Raw genomic sequence first — 17,701 nt, 5'->3', positions numbered from 1 at the left:
TCCTTACTTTGATTGTTGCCATTAGAATGAGCACCTGGGTCCAAGCCAGAGTTTTATTATAATTATTAATCATAGGACCCTGAGTACGCAGAATAAAATCATCCTTAAGGTAAAAATCTAACCTTTTAAATGTTAAAGTCACATCACCTTTCCAAGTCTCAGGTTCAAAATCTATATGATAGGGATCATTGTTAATGACCTCTCAGCTTCCCAGGGCCATTGGAAGATCCAGTGAAGTGATGACTGAAACGGAGCTGCAAATCACTTTACAAATGTGAGAATTTGTGATTTTTCCATTGCCCCTGGTCAAAATATAGACAGCTCATAGTGCCTCTCAGGCTTCCAAGCTCACATACTTCTTGTTAGCTATGTAGGTTTCACTGTAAAGAGAAGTGAAAATTAAAATTAACCACTAAGAAGCTATAAGAAAATATTAGCTACTATGGGCTGTGAGTATTTTTCTGATACCAGGGAACTAAACAGATTTTTCAAAGAATTTTTTAATTAAAAATAGCATGTTGTACCTCCTTATTGCCCCAAAAAATGCTCATTAGAGAAAGTAAAAGATCCAGGGAAATCAATCTAAAAATGATCAATAAGCCAATACAAAAATTGAACAAGGGATCTGATCAGACAGGTCACAGAAAAGAAGATATTACTGACTTTTAAACAATTAAAATGCCTGGCCTCACTTGAAAAAAAAACAAAATTACTCCAAGATAGTATTTTTTACTAATCTTATTGGCAAAAATCAATAAATTTGATAACAGGCATCCACGTGGGTAGTGGTGGTGGCGGTAGCCTGGCATGGAGTGTCAGATTCTGATCAGGATAAAGATTACTACAATTCAAGATGCTCAATGAACCTCAAGCACAAGAAACATGAAGCAACCTCTACTAAGGCACATCATAATCAAATTGCTTAAAATCAGTGATAAAAGAGAAAATCTTATTTAAAAACAACTAGAGAAAAAAAAGACATTATAGACAAAGGACAAAAGATAAGTGTAACAGGAGGTTTCTCGCTAGAAGGACTGTAAATCAGAAGACAGTGGAGGAATTTTTTACGTACTTTCAAAAAAAAAATAACTGTTAACCCAAAATTCTATCCCAGTAAAAATATCTTTCAAAAACAAAGGTGGACTGTGTTGTCTACATGAAACCGGTATAAGATTGTCTATCAACAACACTTAATTAAAAAAGAAGTTAAATAAAAGGCTTTTCAGACAACCACAAGTGAATTAGAAATCAGTAATACAAAGACATCTGAAAAATCCACCACATCTTTAGGAATTAAATCACGTACTTCCATTTAACTCAGTGGACAAAGGGGGAAAAAAACACAAGAAAATTAGGAACTGTTTTAAACTGAAGGAAAATGAAAGTACAAAATATCAAAAATTCTGGAATGCAGCTAAACCTTTACTTAGAATGAAATTTGTGGCACTAAATGCCTGTGCCTGAAAAGAAGAAAAGTTTCAAGTCAGTGACCTCAGCTTCCACCTTAAGAAACCAGAAAAACAAAAGCAAATGATACTAAAAGTAAGCAGAACAAAGGAAATAATAAAGATCAGAGCAAAAATCAGTGAACTAGAATAAGGGGAAAAAAAGTAGAGAAAATCAATGAAATCAAAGCTAGTTATTTGAAAAGAAAAATAAAATTGAAATCTCTTTAGACTCATCATGAAAAAAGGAAGACAAAAATTACCAAGAATAAGAAAGGTGATATCCCAACAAATACTAAAGACATTAAAATGATAAAGGAATATTGTGAACAATTTTATTCCAATAAATTCAACAACATAAATGAAATGAATTAATTCCTTGAAAAATACAAACTACCAAAGCTCACTCAAGAATAAATAAAATACCCAAAAGAATTGAAAACGTGGACTCAAACAGATATTTGTACACCAATGTTCACAGCATTATTCATAGTAGCCAAAAGTTGGAAATAACTCAAGTGTCTATCAACAGATGAATAAACAAAATATGATATATAATTCATTGGCATATTATTGAGCCATAAAAAGGAATGAAATTCTGATACATGCTACAGCTTGGAAGAAGCTTGAAAACATTATGCTAATTGAAATAAGCCAATCACAAAATGACAAATATTCTCTGATTCTACTTATATGAGGTACTCAGAGTAACCACAGTACAGAAACATAATGTATATAAACTTAGCAGGCAAAATTTTAATGAGTAATGGGATACTTACGTAGAGTATCTCTCCACAAAATAATTACCAATCATAAAAGAAAAAAGTATAACACACTATAGAGTAGAGAAACCTGGGAGACATCAATTTAATACAGTGTGTACAGAGGCAGAAAGGAGAAATTCATAGTGACAGAAAGTAGAATACAGAGATTGGGGAAATGAAATTTTATTTAATGAGTACAGAGTTTATATTTGGGATGATGAAAAATTCTGAAAGTGGGTAATAGTGATGATTGTACAACATTGTGAATGTACTTAATGTTACTGAATTGTACCCTTAAATGATTAAAATGGTAAAATTTGGGTCACAATTTAGAAAAAGAATAAATAGAAATGAATTTTTTCAAAAAACATGAATTTGTATTTTAAAACTTTTCCACACAAAAACCTGGGCCCAGATGACTTCAGTGATAAATTCTACCAAGTATTTAAGGAAAACGTAATTCTATAAAAACTCTTTAAAAGTAAAGAGGAGGAAGCATTTCACAACTCAATCTATGAATCCAGCATTACCCTGACACCAAAACCAGACAAAAATCATAAGAAAAGAAAACTACAGACTAATGTCCTTATGAGCATACGTATAAAAATTCTTAATGGAAATTTTAGCAGATTGAATCTAATAATATATAAAAAGGATAATACATCATGACCAAGTAGTGTTTATCCTAGTAATACAAAGTTGGTTTAACGTTTAAAAATCAACCATTATAATTTATCATACTAATAGAGTAAAAAAGAAAACCCACATTATCATCTCTATAATACAGAAAAGTATTTGATAAGATCTAACACTTATTCCTAATAAACACAATAAAAACTCTCAAGAAACTAGGATTAGAAGGGAACTTCCTCAACATGATGAAGGGTATTTATGATACAACTACCCTTATACTTAATGATAAAAGATTGAATCCTTTCCTCCTAAAATCAGGAACAAGGCAAAGATGTTTGCTTTTGCCACTTATATTCAACATCATACTGGGGATTCTAACCAGTGCAGTAAAACAGTAAAAAGAAAAGATATCCAGATTAGAAAGGAAGAAGTAAAACTGTCTTTATTCTCTGATGACATGATCGTCCATGTAGAAAACCCTATGGAATCTACAAAAATCTATTAGAATTAATAAGTTTAGCAAGGTTTCAGGAGACACGATCAATATATAAAAATCAATACACCAGCAATGAATAATCTGAATTGAAAATTTTAAGTCAGCATAATAGCATCAAGAAATATGAAATACTTGAGAATGAACCTGACAGAAGATGTGCAAGACCTGTACAATGAAAATTTTAAACATTGTGGAAAGAAATAAAGAAGACATAAATAAAAGGAAAGACATTCTGTGCTAAAGGATTGAAAGACTTAGTATTGTTAAGATGTTGATTCTCTACAAACTGATGTATAGATTCAATGCAATCCTAATCAAAATCCCAAAAAGCTTTTGTGGTAGAAATTGATCATCTGATTCTAAAATTCAAATGGGAATGCAAAAGATCTAGAGTAGCCAAAAACAACTTTGCAAAATAAAGTGGTAGGACTAACACTACCTGATTTCAAGACTTACTATAAAGCTATGATAATCAATACAGGGTTATTGGTGTAAAGATAGACAAGTAGATCAGTGACAAAGACTAGAGTCCCAAAGTAGACCCACACATATATGGTCAGTTTATTTCAATAAAGAGGCAAAACCAGTTCAGTTGAGAAAAGGATGGTCTTTTCAACAACTTGTCAACATATACAACAATTAACTTATGATGGATTGAGGACCTAAATGTAAAAGCTAAAACTATAAAACTTTCAAAAAAAATACTGAACCAAAAATCATTTTCATTTCTTGTTAGGCAAAGATTTCTTACATACAACACTAAAAGCACAATCCGTAAGAGAAAAGAATAATAAATTGGACTTACCAAAATTAAGAACTTCTCTATAAAAATCACTATTGAGAATGAAAAGACAACCCACAGACTGGGAAAAATATTTGCAAATCACATATGTGATAAAGGACTTACTTCCAGAATATGTAAGGAACTCTCAAGACTAGTAAGAGAATGAACTACCTATTTTTTTAAATGAGCAAAGATATGAAAGATACTCCACTAAAGAAGATACACTAGTGGAAAATAAGCACATGAAAAAAATATTCAGTATCATTAGTCCTTTGGGAAATGCAATAAAACCACAATAACAGGATGGCTTAAGTTTAAAAAATAAAAACTGACAAGAATGTGGAACAACTGGAGTTCTTCATACACTACAGATAGGAATGTATATGGCACACTTTGGAAAACTGGTGACTTCTTAAAAATTTCATTAGATACCTACACGTACGATCTAGCCATTTCACCCCTAGGTATTACCCAAAAGAAATGGAAGTATATATCTATACAGACTGATATGAATGCTCATAGCAGCTTTGTTTTTAATAACCAAAACCTGGAAACAATCCAGATAACCATCAACAGGTGAATATGAATAAACAAACTGTGATATAACCATCCAGTGGACTACCACTCAGTAATGTAAAGAAATGAACTATTGATACACACTACAATATGGATATCTCTAAAAATACTTAATGCTAAATGAAAGAAGCAAGATCAAAGGAAAAAAAACATTATTATATTTTTATAAAATTCTAGAAAGTGCATACTGTAGTGACAGAAAGCAGATCAACAGTTTCTTGTGAATGGTAGCTGGGGCAAGCTATGATGGAAGGGAAGAAGGGATTACCAAGGGTCACAAGGAAACTCTGGGGGTGATGGATATGGTCATTGTCTTGATTGTGGTGATAGTTCCTTGGGTGTATACATTTGTCAAAATTTATCAAATTGTACATTTTAAATTATGTGCTGATTACTGTATGTCAATTACACCTCAATAAAACTATAAATATAGATAAGTAATGATAGCAAGTAATTACAACTCATTGAATAACATTGGGATCCATAAGTTTTATACTGATGAATAAATAAATGAATAGACTGAGATGCCAACTGATGATCATGGAAGGAATGATAAAATGAGAGTATGCCATTTGGCAGTGATATAATACTTAATTCAGCCTAGAAACATTGATGGATACTAAAACTAATGGGTGAATGTTTGATGAGGAATATTTACATAGTCTCAAATTTTCTCCTCACAAAATACTTGTCAGTCGTAAAGGAAAAATGTGTAACTTTAGAGAAACCTGGCAGACATCACTTTAGTTAAGTGACCACAGTTAATACCATCAGTAATGGATCAAGTCAAAATCATATATCACCTATTAGGAAGCAATAAGAACTTGAGAAAACATCAGGCATACCTGGATTGAAGGACATACTACATAATAACAAGTCTAATCTGCAAACATGTCAAGGTCATGAATGTTCGGAAGATTCCGAAATTTTTCCAAATTGATGAAGACTAAAGATACATGACAAACTAAATGTAACACATGACCTTACATGAAATCCTTTTGCTATAAAGTACATTATTGTGACAATTGGTGAAACCTGAATGAGGTCTGTGGTAGATGGTAGGTTATATTGATATTAATTTATTGATTTTGATGGTTGTGTTGTCAGTATGTAGAATTGTGTCCTTGTTTGCCAGAAACATAGATTATAGTATTCAGGAGTGATGGGGTAGCAAGTCAGTTACTTACTTTTAAATGGTTCAGGGGGAAGAAAAGATCTCTCTGTACAGTATTCTTAAAACTTTTCTGTAAGTTTGAAATTATTTCAGAATTTTGATAAAACACTGTGTTTGCAAAGGTGTGAAGTGGGAGTATAGATTGGTAATCTTTTGTGGAGGGCAGTTTGGCATATCAGTGTTTTAATGTATATATATCCTTTGACCCAGCAATTTCTCTTCCAGGATTTTATCTTACAAATATATTTGTGCAACTGTGAAATGATGTTTGTACAAGGTTATTGACTCTAACACTGTAACTGCAAAATATTTGAAATGTTTCGAGTATCCATCAATAGACTGATTAAATATATTACTTTGGATCAAATCTCTCACATGGAATTCCAAAATCTGAAAAGCTTTGAAAATCCACTTTTTTTGTTAATTTTTACAGCCAAAACTGACCTCAACTGACATGAGGTATTAGTTGTTTCTCAGCACTCTTACCAGTCATATACATCTCTGCTGTTCACCAATATTGTGTTGCCTTCTTTATGTTACTGTTATTTTGTCAGCTTGAGTTTAATATTCCTGTAAAAACATCAGAAAATTGAAGATATTCCTGTAAATAAGAATAAGAAGAAAAGGAAGCATGTGTCATTATCAGTGGCACAGAAAATAAAGTCAGGACAGAAATTTGATAAGTTGTGTCTATAAGGCATCTTACCTGAAGCATAGTGTGTGAAATTAATACCACATATGACCTGAAGAAAACAAAGTGTTTAAGTTTTACTGGAACAACAATGACCAGGACTAACAAAGAATAGAATATTTTTCAGAGGGCAAAAAAAGGAAGATGTTGACATGACCATGATTGAATGGATCAACAATGAAGCACTGTGAATATGTCACTGACTGGTTTGATGGTCGTGAAACAAGCTAGAATATGCCTTGAAGGACTGAACATTTAAGGTACATATAAAATATCAGAAGATTAGCTGCAGAAATTTAAGAAGCATCATGGTATAAAATATCTGAACATCTGTGAGGAAGAAGCTTCTGCTTAGCATGAAGTAGACAAAACTTCTATGACAAATTTGTTAAGATGATTTTTAATGAACACCTTAGTCCCAAACATATAGGCAGAGAACATGAAACAGCTCTGTTTGGGCCTGTATTTTTTTTTTTTAATAATTAATGCTTGATAAGCAAACAGAGGTTATAAGGACTCTAAGCACAGGTTCAAAGTTACAGGATGTACTAATGCAGCAGATCGGTAAAGTTAGAAAAAGCCAACATCCAAGATGTCTCAAAAGTTGTTCACAGTATGTAACATACTTTTTTGTATGTAAACAAAAAGTATGGGTAGTCAAAGAAATATTTCCTAACTGGCTCAATTAATTATGCCAATGACAGTACATTTTATACTCACTGGGATGGAAGAAAACTATAATGATATTATTCCTAGGCCGCTATGGCACATACACTTCTCCTGAACTTAACCAAGCAGTTTTACTCCCTATGAAGAGCAAATATAAATATTTTTTATTTCATACTCTATACTTGCAGCAGTTAACTCTCAAGTTTTCCTAAGAGAGTTAATGCAGAAATTCAATCAGGAGCCATCTACATAGTTGCTGATGCTTGGCATGATTGGTAAATGTTTAGCATAGACTTTTGACTTGCAGTAATGTTTGAAGCAAACCTGTAGATAAAAACTTTGAAGGATTTTGTGTCACTAATGAGATAATAGTTTCATTACTTGCAATAAAAGTTTATTGGCTAAAAGTCTAAGAATGTTACTACTCAAAGTGTGGTCAGTGGACAAGTAATATCACCATAACCTGGAAGCTTGTTAGAAATGCAGATTCACAGACCCAACTCCAGACCTGCTGACTCAGAATCTCTGCACATGTATCCCAAGAATCTGCATTTTAGCAAATCCTCCAGATGGTATTTATGCTTTCTACAATTGTAGAAGCACTGTAGTAGAGAAAGCCAATATCCAAAAAATACTGAATATCATAAGTTGTATACTTCTGTACATTCCTTGCAAGATAGAAAAGTTGCTAATATGGTGTTAACCCAAATATGCATGAGGCTACTAGTGATGACAATGAGATACAACACAGATTGGGGGTAAAAATCTCCATATACAGTATGAGGGAAATGTTTGAGCAGTTAATTGGCCTTGAACAATATGAACTTATCAGTGAAAAAATGTGGCTACTTCTGAAGAGACTGCTTATATAGAAATCCATATTAATGAGACACATTACCCTAGAACTATACCTTTTAAAAGGCCACCTATTATAGCGTTGCTTTATCATTAAAGAATCCCATTCTTAGCCCATCATTAAATTTTATTTAACTCTAATCTTTAGTGAAAATAATAGCAATGCTGATGAAGTCTTTTATCCAAAATCCTCAAGAAACCAGATGAAACAAATATTTATGGCATGCATATTGGTTTTATTGAATGTTTTCCTGAGAAATAAAGGGTACCAAGTGTTTGTGGTCTGTATCACACTATTTCATTTTTCAGTAACTGTTGATAAACTACAATACTAATATTGCTCTTCATCCCACCTAGTGTGAGTATTCATATAATCACTGTATAGTGATGTGCTTAATTATGGGATGCTGCCCCATATCCATTGCAAATATTATCTATAAAATATTTATCTTTAACTTAAAAAATTTTGAATTCCAAAACATATCTGTACATCCATACTATGGATCTCTACATCCATTAATGGAATGCTGTGCAGCCATTTAAAAGAACAAAAAGCTCTTTATGTACTGATGTGGAGTGATCTCCAAGGTACATTGATATGTAGGGAGAAAATAACATGCAAATCTGTGGATACTGTGCTACCATTTGTGGGATTTTTTTAAAAGAAGAGGAAATAGGTCATGTATTATTATGCATAGAATATCCTGGAAGGTAATGCAAAAACTGATACTATTGGTTGCATATAGGGTTAGAAGTGGGTGAATGAGGGGCAGGGGTGAGGGGGAGAAAGAATTTTCCATTATTTACCTTTTGTATTGTTTTTCAATATTGAACCATATGACTATTTCCAAATTTTAAATTATAAATGTCAGTAGAAACTTCCCAAATTGAAATGCAAAGAGAAAAAAAGAATGGGAAAAACCCAGAACAGAATATCTGAGAACTGTGTTGGGCGATTAGAAAAGATACATAACATATACATAATGGGAATACCAGAAAGAGAAGAAAGGAGCAGAAGAAGTGTTTTAAGTAACAATGGCTGAAAATTTTCTGAAGTTATAATGGACACCAGGACACAAGTCCAGGAAGCTCAGAGAACACCAAGAAGTATGATTACCAAAAAATTTCCTCCAAGGCATATCATATTCAAACAGCAGAAAACCAGAGGAAATCTTGAAGGAAGCCAGAGAAATAAAGATACCTACAGAGAAATAAAGATAAGAATTACATCAATAGATTCTTACATATGACTTATGACATCAAAAACTTGAGCAACAAACAAGAAAATGTATATAAATTGAACCTCATCAAAATTAAAAGCTTTTGTTTGCCAAAGGACATTTGAAAAGACGCCTTATAGAATAGAAAATGTAAATCACATGTCTGATAAGAATATGTACAGAATATAAAAGGATTGTAATTCAATAACAAAAAGACAACCCAACCAAAAAATGGACAAAAGACTTGAAGAAACCATTTCTCCAAAGAAGGTGTAAAAGTAAGTAACAAGCACAAGAAAAGATGTTCAACATCACTAGTCGTTAGAGAAATTCAAATCAAAACCACAGTAAGATACCCCTTCATATGCAATAAGATAGCTCTCATAAAAAAAAAGTAATGTGTTGGTAAGGATATAGAAAAATTAGAACTTTGTACATTGCTGATGGGAATGTAAAGTGGTACAACTGCTGTAGGAAACAGTTCGATAATTCCTGAAAAATCTAAATAGAATTACCATATGATCCAGCAATTCCACCTCTACATATATACCCAAAAGAATTGAAAGCAGGGAACTCAGATAATCACACACCAGTGTTCATTGCAGCAGCATTATTCACAATAGCCAAATGCTGGAAACAAACCCAATGTCCATCAACATATGAATGGATAAACAAAATGTAGTATATCTATTCCATATAATGGAATATTATTAAGTGAAAAAAATGTTCTGACACAAGCTGCAACATGGAGGAATATTGAAGACATTATGCTAAGTGAAAAATTAAGACACAAAGGATAAATATTGTATGACTTCACTTATATGAATATCTAGAATAGGCAAATTAATAAAGACAAAGTAGATTAGAGGTTACCAGAGGCTGAGGGGACCCGGGGCAATGAAGAGTTATTGCTTAATGGGTACAAAGCTTCTGTTTGGGGCAATGAAAGTTTGGAAATAGATACTGTTGATATTTATACAATGCAGTGAATGAATTAGCACCACTCAGTTGTACACTTAAAACTGATTAAAATAGTTTTGTTTTATGTATATATTTTTTGCCACAGATTAAATAGAGACAGATAAATCAATGAACCAAAAAAGAGACAGTGTTAGAACAAGTTAAAAGTCCCTAAGTATAAACCCTGACCAGCACTGGGCTTCATTTTTATCCCAGTACCTTTAGGTAGATATTAATTCTGCATGATTGGGCTTATATGTTTTACCTTTCTAAATATTCTATAAATCCTAAAAACAGAGGCCAGTGCTTTTTATTTTAAAAAAGGAAGTGTTGTCAACACTTTAGCCCTCACTTTTCATACCCTATAGACTCCTTAGGAGACTAGCCACACTGAAAGCAGGAAGTCTGAAAAATATATTCTACCAGAAAAGCATGCACAGTAGTTTAGCCAGTTTATTATTTTCATCTTTAAACTTATTTCTTAACCATAATCAGATTTCTTCAACAACAAAGTATGAAGAAACTATCATTTTAACACAAATCAGAAGACAGCTGGAGCACTTATTAATTTCAGACAAAGCAAACTTCAAAACATGGAAAATTAGGGATAAAGAGGGACATTACATAGTGATAAAGGAAGGGATCAATTCTCCAATGAGATAATCTTCAGTGTGTATGTATCTAACAAAAGAGCATCAAAATAAGTGAGGCTAGAACTGCAAGGAGAAATGGACAAATTCACTATTAGAGAAGTCACTACAACTCTCAGTAATCTACAGGTCCAGCAGGCAGAAAATCAGTAAGATTGTATTTGAACTGAACAGCATCATCAATTAACTGGATCTAATTAACATGTATAGAATACTTCATGAAACAGCAGAATACACATTCTTCTCATGCTCACATGGAACATTTGTCAAGATAGACCACATTCTGGACCATAAAATACACTTTAATAAATTTACAAGAATAGAAATCATACAAAGCATGCTCTCAGACTACAGTGGAATTAAATTAGAAATCAGTGTCAAAAGGATAACTGGAAAATCCACAATATGTGGAGATTAACAGCATACTTCTAAGTAACACATGAGTCAAAACATTCTCGATAAATTTTTTTAATTAAGGTATCATTGATATGCAGTCTTATGCTCAGTTTCACATGAACATTGTGGTTACTACATTCCCCCCTATTATCAAGTCCCCACCACATACCCCATGACCGTCACTGTCCATCAGCATAGTAAGATGGTATAGAGTCACTACTTGTCTTCTCTGTGCTATACTGCCTTCCCCATGCACCCCCATTTTATGTATGCTAATCATAATACCCTTTAATCCCCTTAATCCATCCCTTGCCCCTGACCCTCCCCAACCCCTTTCCCTTTGGTAACCACTAGTCCATTCTCAAGAGAAATTTTTAAATATTTTGTACTAAATCAAAGAATAAAAATGACCAAAATGTGTAAGATACAGTGAAAGTGCTTGGGGGGGAAATATATAGCGTTAATTGCATATATTAGTTAAAAAGAATATACAAAATCAGTTATCTATCACCTCACACCTGTTAGAATGGCTATTATCAAAAAGACAAGTAATAACAAGTGCTGGTGAGGGTGTGGAGGAAAAGGAACCCTGTCCACTCTTGCTGGGAATGTAAATTGATAGAGCTATTATGGTAAACAGTACAGAGCTTCCTCAGAAAATTGAAAGTAGAACTACTATGTATGGTCCAGCAATCCCACTTCTGGGTATATCCAGAGGAAGTGAAATCACTCTTGAAGATATATCTGTGCCCTTGTATTCACCACATTGCAGCAGCATTCACAATAGCCAAGATTTGGAAACAATCACCTAAGTGTCTGCTGTTAGATATATGAATAAAGAAAGTGTGGTATATGCATATACAGACATATAGAGGGATATTACCATAAAAAAAAGGAAATTCAATCACTTGCAAAAATATGGGTGAACCTGAGGGCATTATGTTAACTGAAATAAGTCAGAAAAAGACAAATACTCTATGCAATCTCATTTACATGTATATATAAAATATATAAATATAAAAATAAAATATATAGTTATATATAAAATATTTTTATATATTTATATGTATAATATAAAAAAACTTGAACTCACAGAAACAGACTGGAGGTTACTAGAGGCTGAGGAGTGGGGGAAATAGGGAGGTATTGATAAAAATTTTCAGTTATAAATCAGTTCTGGCTATCTAATGTATAGGATGGTGACTCTAGTTAACAATACTGTGTTGTATATTTGAAATTTGCTAAGAGAATAGATCTTAATTGTTCTCACTACACACACACAAAGGTAACTGTGAGATGATGGATTATGATGTGGTAATCATTTGCAATAACAAGTCACATTGTACAACTTAAACTGTATTACATAGTGTCGTATATCATTTATATCTCAACTGGGGGAAAATAAATAAGCTTCCACCTTAGAAAACTAGAGAAAGAAGAGCAATGTAAATGTAAAGCCAGTAGAAGAAAAGAAAAAATTAAAATTAAAAATCATTGGAATTGAAAATAAGAAAAAAATAGAGAAAAATCAGTGAAAGCAAAAGCTGCTTCTCTGAAAAGATCAATAAATTGATAAGCCTCTAGCCACACTAACAAGAAAAAAGATATAAATTACTAATATCATAAATGAAAGAGGGGTTACCATTACTGATTCCATCAACATTAAAAAGATAATGAAGTAGGTGACAGGGTGCAGTGGGAAGGGGGCCCTGGAAATCTGTACTTCCTGCTCTATTTTTCTGTATACTTGCTCTAAAAAATAAAGTCTATTATAAAAACGGGGAAAAAAAACAGCCAATAGACACAGATATATATGACTTAAAAATTAAAGTAATCTTATCCCAGGCACACACACCTCCCCTGCCCCCAACAGTGATAGGAACAGACTCTGTTACCAGCTCTGCTTACAGGTACATGACCTCAGGCAACTCAGTTAACCTCTCTGTGCTTCAGTTTCCCCCTCTAAACCAGGAATAACAAAATGCCTTCCCCACACACTCTCTTCGGGGTTAAATGACCTAATGGTGCACACAGTGTCCAGCACAGGGCTTGCAGAAGCGCCCAAAATGTGGCAATGGTGCATACCCAGGAAAAGGCTGCTCAGGTGCCAGACTATTTCCAGATGCTAAAATCCAGGAGGCCCCATTAATAAAAAGAGAAATTTTGAAGCTAAAAAAAAAGATAATGAAAGAAATTATGAACTGTATTCCCACAAATTTGATATCTTAGATGATGAAATAGACTAATTCCTTGAAAAATACAGTCTACCAAAACTCACACATGGAGAAATAAATTTAAATAGGCCTATATACGTTTAAGAAATTGAATCATTAATTTTCCAAACAGAAAGCACTTATGCCAGATGATTTCACTGATTTTTCAAATATTTAAGAAATAAATGATACCTGTTCTCTACAGTCTCTTCCAGAAAATAAAAGCAGAATGCCTTCTTACTCATCCTATGAGGCCACCATTTCCCTAATATCAAAATCAGATAAAGATAATACAAGAAAGGAAAACTATAGACCAATATCACTCATGAATGTAAATGCAAAATCCTTAGCAAAATATTAGCAAATTGACTCCAACAAAGTATAAAAATAATTATACACTGTGACCCAAGTGGGATTTATTCCAGTAATGCAAGGCTAGTTTAGCACTTGAAAATCATGCATGTAATCCATCACATTCACAGGCTAAAGAAGAAAGATCATATCATTATATCAATAGATTCAAGAAAATCATTTGGCAAAATCCAGCACCTATTAATTTTAAAAAAAGCTTCTCATTAAACTAGGAATAGAGGAGAAATTACTCAACTTTATAAAGAACATCTACAAAGAACCTACAGCTACCATTATACTTAATGGAGAGAAACTATGTGCTATCCCCTGAAAATCAGGAATAAGAATGTCCTCTCACCACTCCCGTTCAGCATCAGACTGGAAGTCCTAGCTAATGCAATAAGATAAGAAAGGAAATAAAAGGTACACAGATTAGAAAGGAAGAAATAAGACTGTCTTTGTTTGCAGATGACATAATTGTGTATGTAGAAAATCCCAAAGAATCAACAACAGAAAACTGGAGCTAATTGATGATAGCAAGGTCGAAGGATACAAGGGTGATATACAAAAGTCGATTGTATTCCTGTATTCCTTCAGTGAACAACTGAAATTTGAGATGAAAAACATTACCATTTACCATTAGTACCCAAAAAAAGTACTTAGGAATAAATCTAATAAAATATGTACAGGATGTGTATAAGGAAAATATAAAACTCTGATGAAAGAAATCAAAGTAGGTGTAATAAATAGATATTCCATGTCCATAGATAGGAAGGCTCAATATTATTGTCAGTTCTTCCCAACTTAACCTATAGATTCAATACAGTCTCAACCAAAATCCCAGCAAGTTATTTTGTAGATATTGACAAATTTTCAAGTTCATATGGAAAGGCAAAAGACCTAGAATAGCTAACACATTGTTAAAGAACAACATTGGAGAACTAACACTACCCACCTTCAAGACAATATAAAGCTATAGTAATCAAGATAGTGTGGTATTGGCAAAAGAATAGACAAACATCAAGAGATCAATGGAGCAGAATAGAGAGCTCAGAAATAGACCCACACAAATACAGTCAACTGATTTTTGACGAGCAAAGGATAGTCTTTTCACCAGATGATACTGGAAAAACACAATATCCACATGCAAAAAAACAAAAAAAATGAAGATAGACAGTGACTTTGTACCTTTCATAAAAACTCAGAGGATCATAAACATGAAAGTATAACAAAACTAAAACTTCCAGATGATAATATTAGAGAAAACTTAAGTGATGTCATGTTTGGCAATAACTTTTTAGATACAATGCCAAAAACAATCCATGAAAGAAAAAGTTGACAAGTAGGACTTCATCAAAATGGAAAACTTCTCCATGAAAAACACTGTTAAGAAAATGAAAAGACAAGCCACAAGACTGGGAAAAAATATGTGTAAAATGCTCATATGATAAAGGACTTGTATCCCAAATATACACATAACTCTCAAGACTTATTAAGAAAACAAACAACAAAAGCAAAAGCCCTAAGTAGAAGCCTCACCAAAGATACACAGATGGCAAAGAAGCACGTGAAAAGACGCTCAGCATCCTAAGTCATTAGAGAAACGCAAATTAAAACAAAAGGCACCGCGACACACTTATTAGAATGGCTAAAAGCCAAAATACTGACAACACCAAACACTAACAAGGATGTAGAGTAACAGGAACTCCCATTGCTGATAGGAATGCAAAAGGTGAACTGCTCTGAAAGACAGTGAGGCAGTGTTTTACAAAGTTAAACATGGTCTTATATGATCCAACAACCGTGATCCTAGGTATTTACCCAAATTAGTTGAAAACTTACATTTACACAAAAACTTGCACACAAATGTATAGCAGCTTTATTTGTAATAGCAAAAAACTGGAAGCAACAGATGTCCTTCCAAAGGTGAATGGATAAACTGGTACATTCACACAATGCAGTATTATTTGCCAATGAAAGTAAATGAGCTATCAAGACACAAAAAGACATGGAGGAACCTTAAATGTATATTGCTTAGTGAAGTAAGCCAGTTTAAAAAAGTGTACATAATGTGATTCCAAGAATGTGACATTGGAACTATAGAGACAGTAGAGATTAGTTTCTTCAGAAAGCATGAGGAGAGGGATGCATAGGTGGAGCACAGATTTTTAGAGCAATGAATCTATTCTGTGTGATTCCGTATGGTGGATCCATGACACTATGCATTGTCAGAACCCACAGAACTGTGTAACACAGTGGACCCTAATTTAAACTATGGACTTCAGTTAATAATAATGTATCAGTGTTGGTTTGTCAAATGTACTACACTAATGTAAGGTGTTAATAAGGGAAACTGGTTCCTGTGAAACCTTAATAAAAAAAATTAAAAAGGGAAAATGGAAGCCAGAAGGTACTATATGGGACCTCTGTACCATTTGCTCAATTCTCTGTAAACCTAAAACTGCTTTAAAAAAGGTATTCTCCCATCATCCTGCCACCTAAAGATAACTATTACTAAGACACTGGTATAAATATTCCTGGAAATTTTCTATTCATGTATATGCACACACATACATTATTTACATACTGCAACTTATCTTTTTTATAAGAGTCATAGAATATTAACTATACACAAATTGTTTATAATTCTTAAAATAGCCCCAACTGAAAATTGTTTCCATTTTATAGATGAAGTAACTGAACTGGTAAATGGCTGAACTAGACTGAATTCCCAATGTACTTTACACAGTACCCTATATACTCTTATCACCACACCTCTTTGTAAACATAAGATCTACTTTTTGTTCTCTATTTCATATTTTACTCCTTCATAAGATAAGCCAGTCTTTCATATACTGTACTACCTTTGTACAGTGACCTTCACTTCATGTGGTATACATGCCCTTCCTGTGGTGTTTTCCTTAACTCTGTGCACTAGTACTTTGTGTAGGATCCTTGCCTACTGAATAGGAAGTGGTGGCCCAGCTCCTTTTCACTGCAGGGAGCTAGCTGTAGTGAGGGGCAAACAATGGGAGGTACACATTTTTGACAATAATACGTCTTCCTTTCTTCTGTATAAGTAGCTCTCAAAGTTCAGGTGCTCATGAAAATTATTTCTGGAGTTAAGGAGCCTGAAGGAAAAGACAGTGCAGGGTAAAGGCAAATGAAAAGGTGGAACTCGTGGGTGCCTGGGGAAGGAAGCAACCTTCAGTGGAGACAGTTTGACCACCCAGAAGGGATGTAACATTCAGAAGCATTCAGTGAATTTGATAGCAGCCAGTTCAACAAGTCCCTGTTGTGATCAGACTATTCAGGGAAGCTTTCAAGAAAACCCTGTCCCTGCTCCTCCTCTCTGCACCTACAGGGGACACTCTAAGGCTGCAAACAATCCTGGGAGCAATACAAAAGCACATCCATTCTTCCTCTCTTATCTTCAAACTGGCCCAAGATGCATTCAAGATTGCTACTCCCACTGACAGTAGTACTGACAGCACTCTGCTCAACGTGGCCCTGGAGCTGGGATTACAGGTATGGAGGAGGAGGGGGCCATCCCCACTTTAGGCTCCTGGCCTAGTGACAATTGGTAGAAGATCCCAGGAGGGTGGGGCATGATCAAGTCTGGTTCTTTCTTTGTCCCCAGAACACAACTTCTAAACTAAGCACAAGGTAAGGACTCTCTAAATTGGGCTCTATTTTGAAGTTAAGGCCAGAAGCAGTGTAACTTTAGACTTCATGGGTCCTCATCTTCTCCCCACCCTACCCCATTCCTCTTAAGTTAGGCAAGGTGTGGTAATAGGAGTTTCATTATGGGTCATCAGAGAAGA

General features: G+C 33.8%; 1 protein-coding gene and 1 long non-coding RNA gene across 2 annotated transcripts in view; one reads left to right on the top strand and one right to left on the bottom strand.

Moving 5' to 3' along the window:
• Positions 1–17,701, top strand: part of ZSWIM5 (zinc finger SWIM-type containing 5) — a 157,890-nt gene that overhangs the window by 135,619 nt on the left and 4,570 nt on the right. The window contains exon 12 of the mRNA XM_037021922.2: positions 17,242–17,405. Coding sequence (XP_036877817.2) covers positions 17,242–17,405 — 164 coding nt within the window. The remainder of the gene's footprint in view (positions 1–17,241; positions 17,406–17,701) is intronic.
• Positions 40–17,233, bottom strand: LOC140848884 (uncharacterized). Its single transcript, XR_012130147.1, has 2 exons — positions 6,359–17,233; positions 40–380 (listed from the first exon to the last, which is right to left on the bottom strand). It is a non-coding gene; the product is annotated as an uncharacterized lncRNA (long non-coding RNA).

This window comes from Manis javanica, chromosome 4, assembly GCF_040802235.1.
Source record: "Manis javanica isolate MJ-LG chromosome 4, MJ_LKY, whole genome shotgun sequence".
In the NCBI taxonomy this organism is placed as follows: Eukaryota; Metazoa; Chordata; class Mammalia; order Pholidota; family Manidae; genus Manis; species Manis javanica.
Note: the sequence above shows the minus strand (reverse complement) of the source record. Positions and strands in the feature narration are given on the sequence as shown.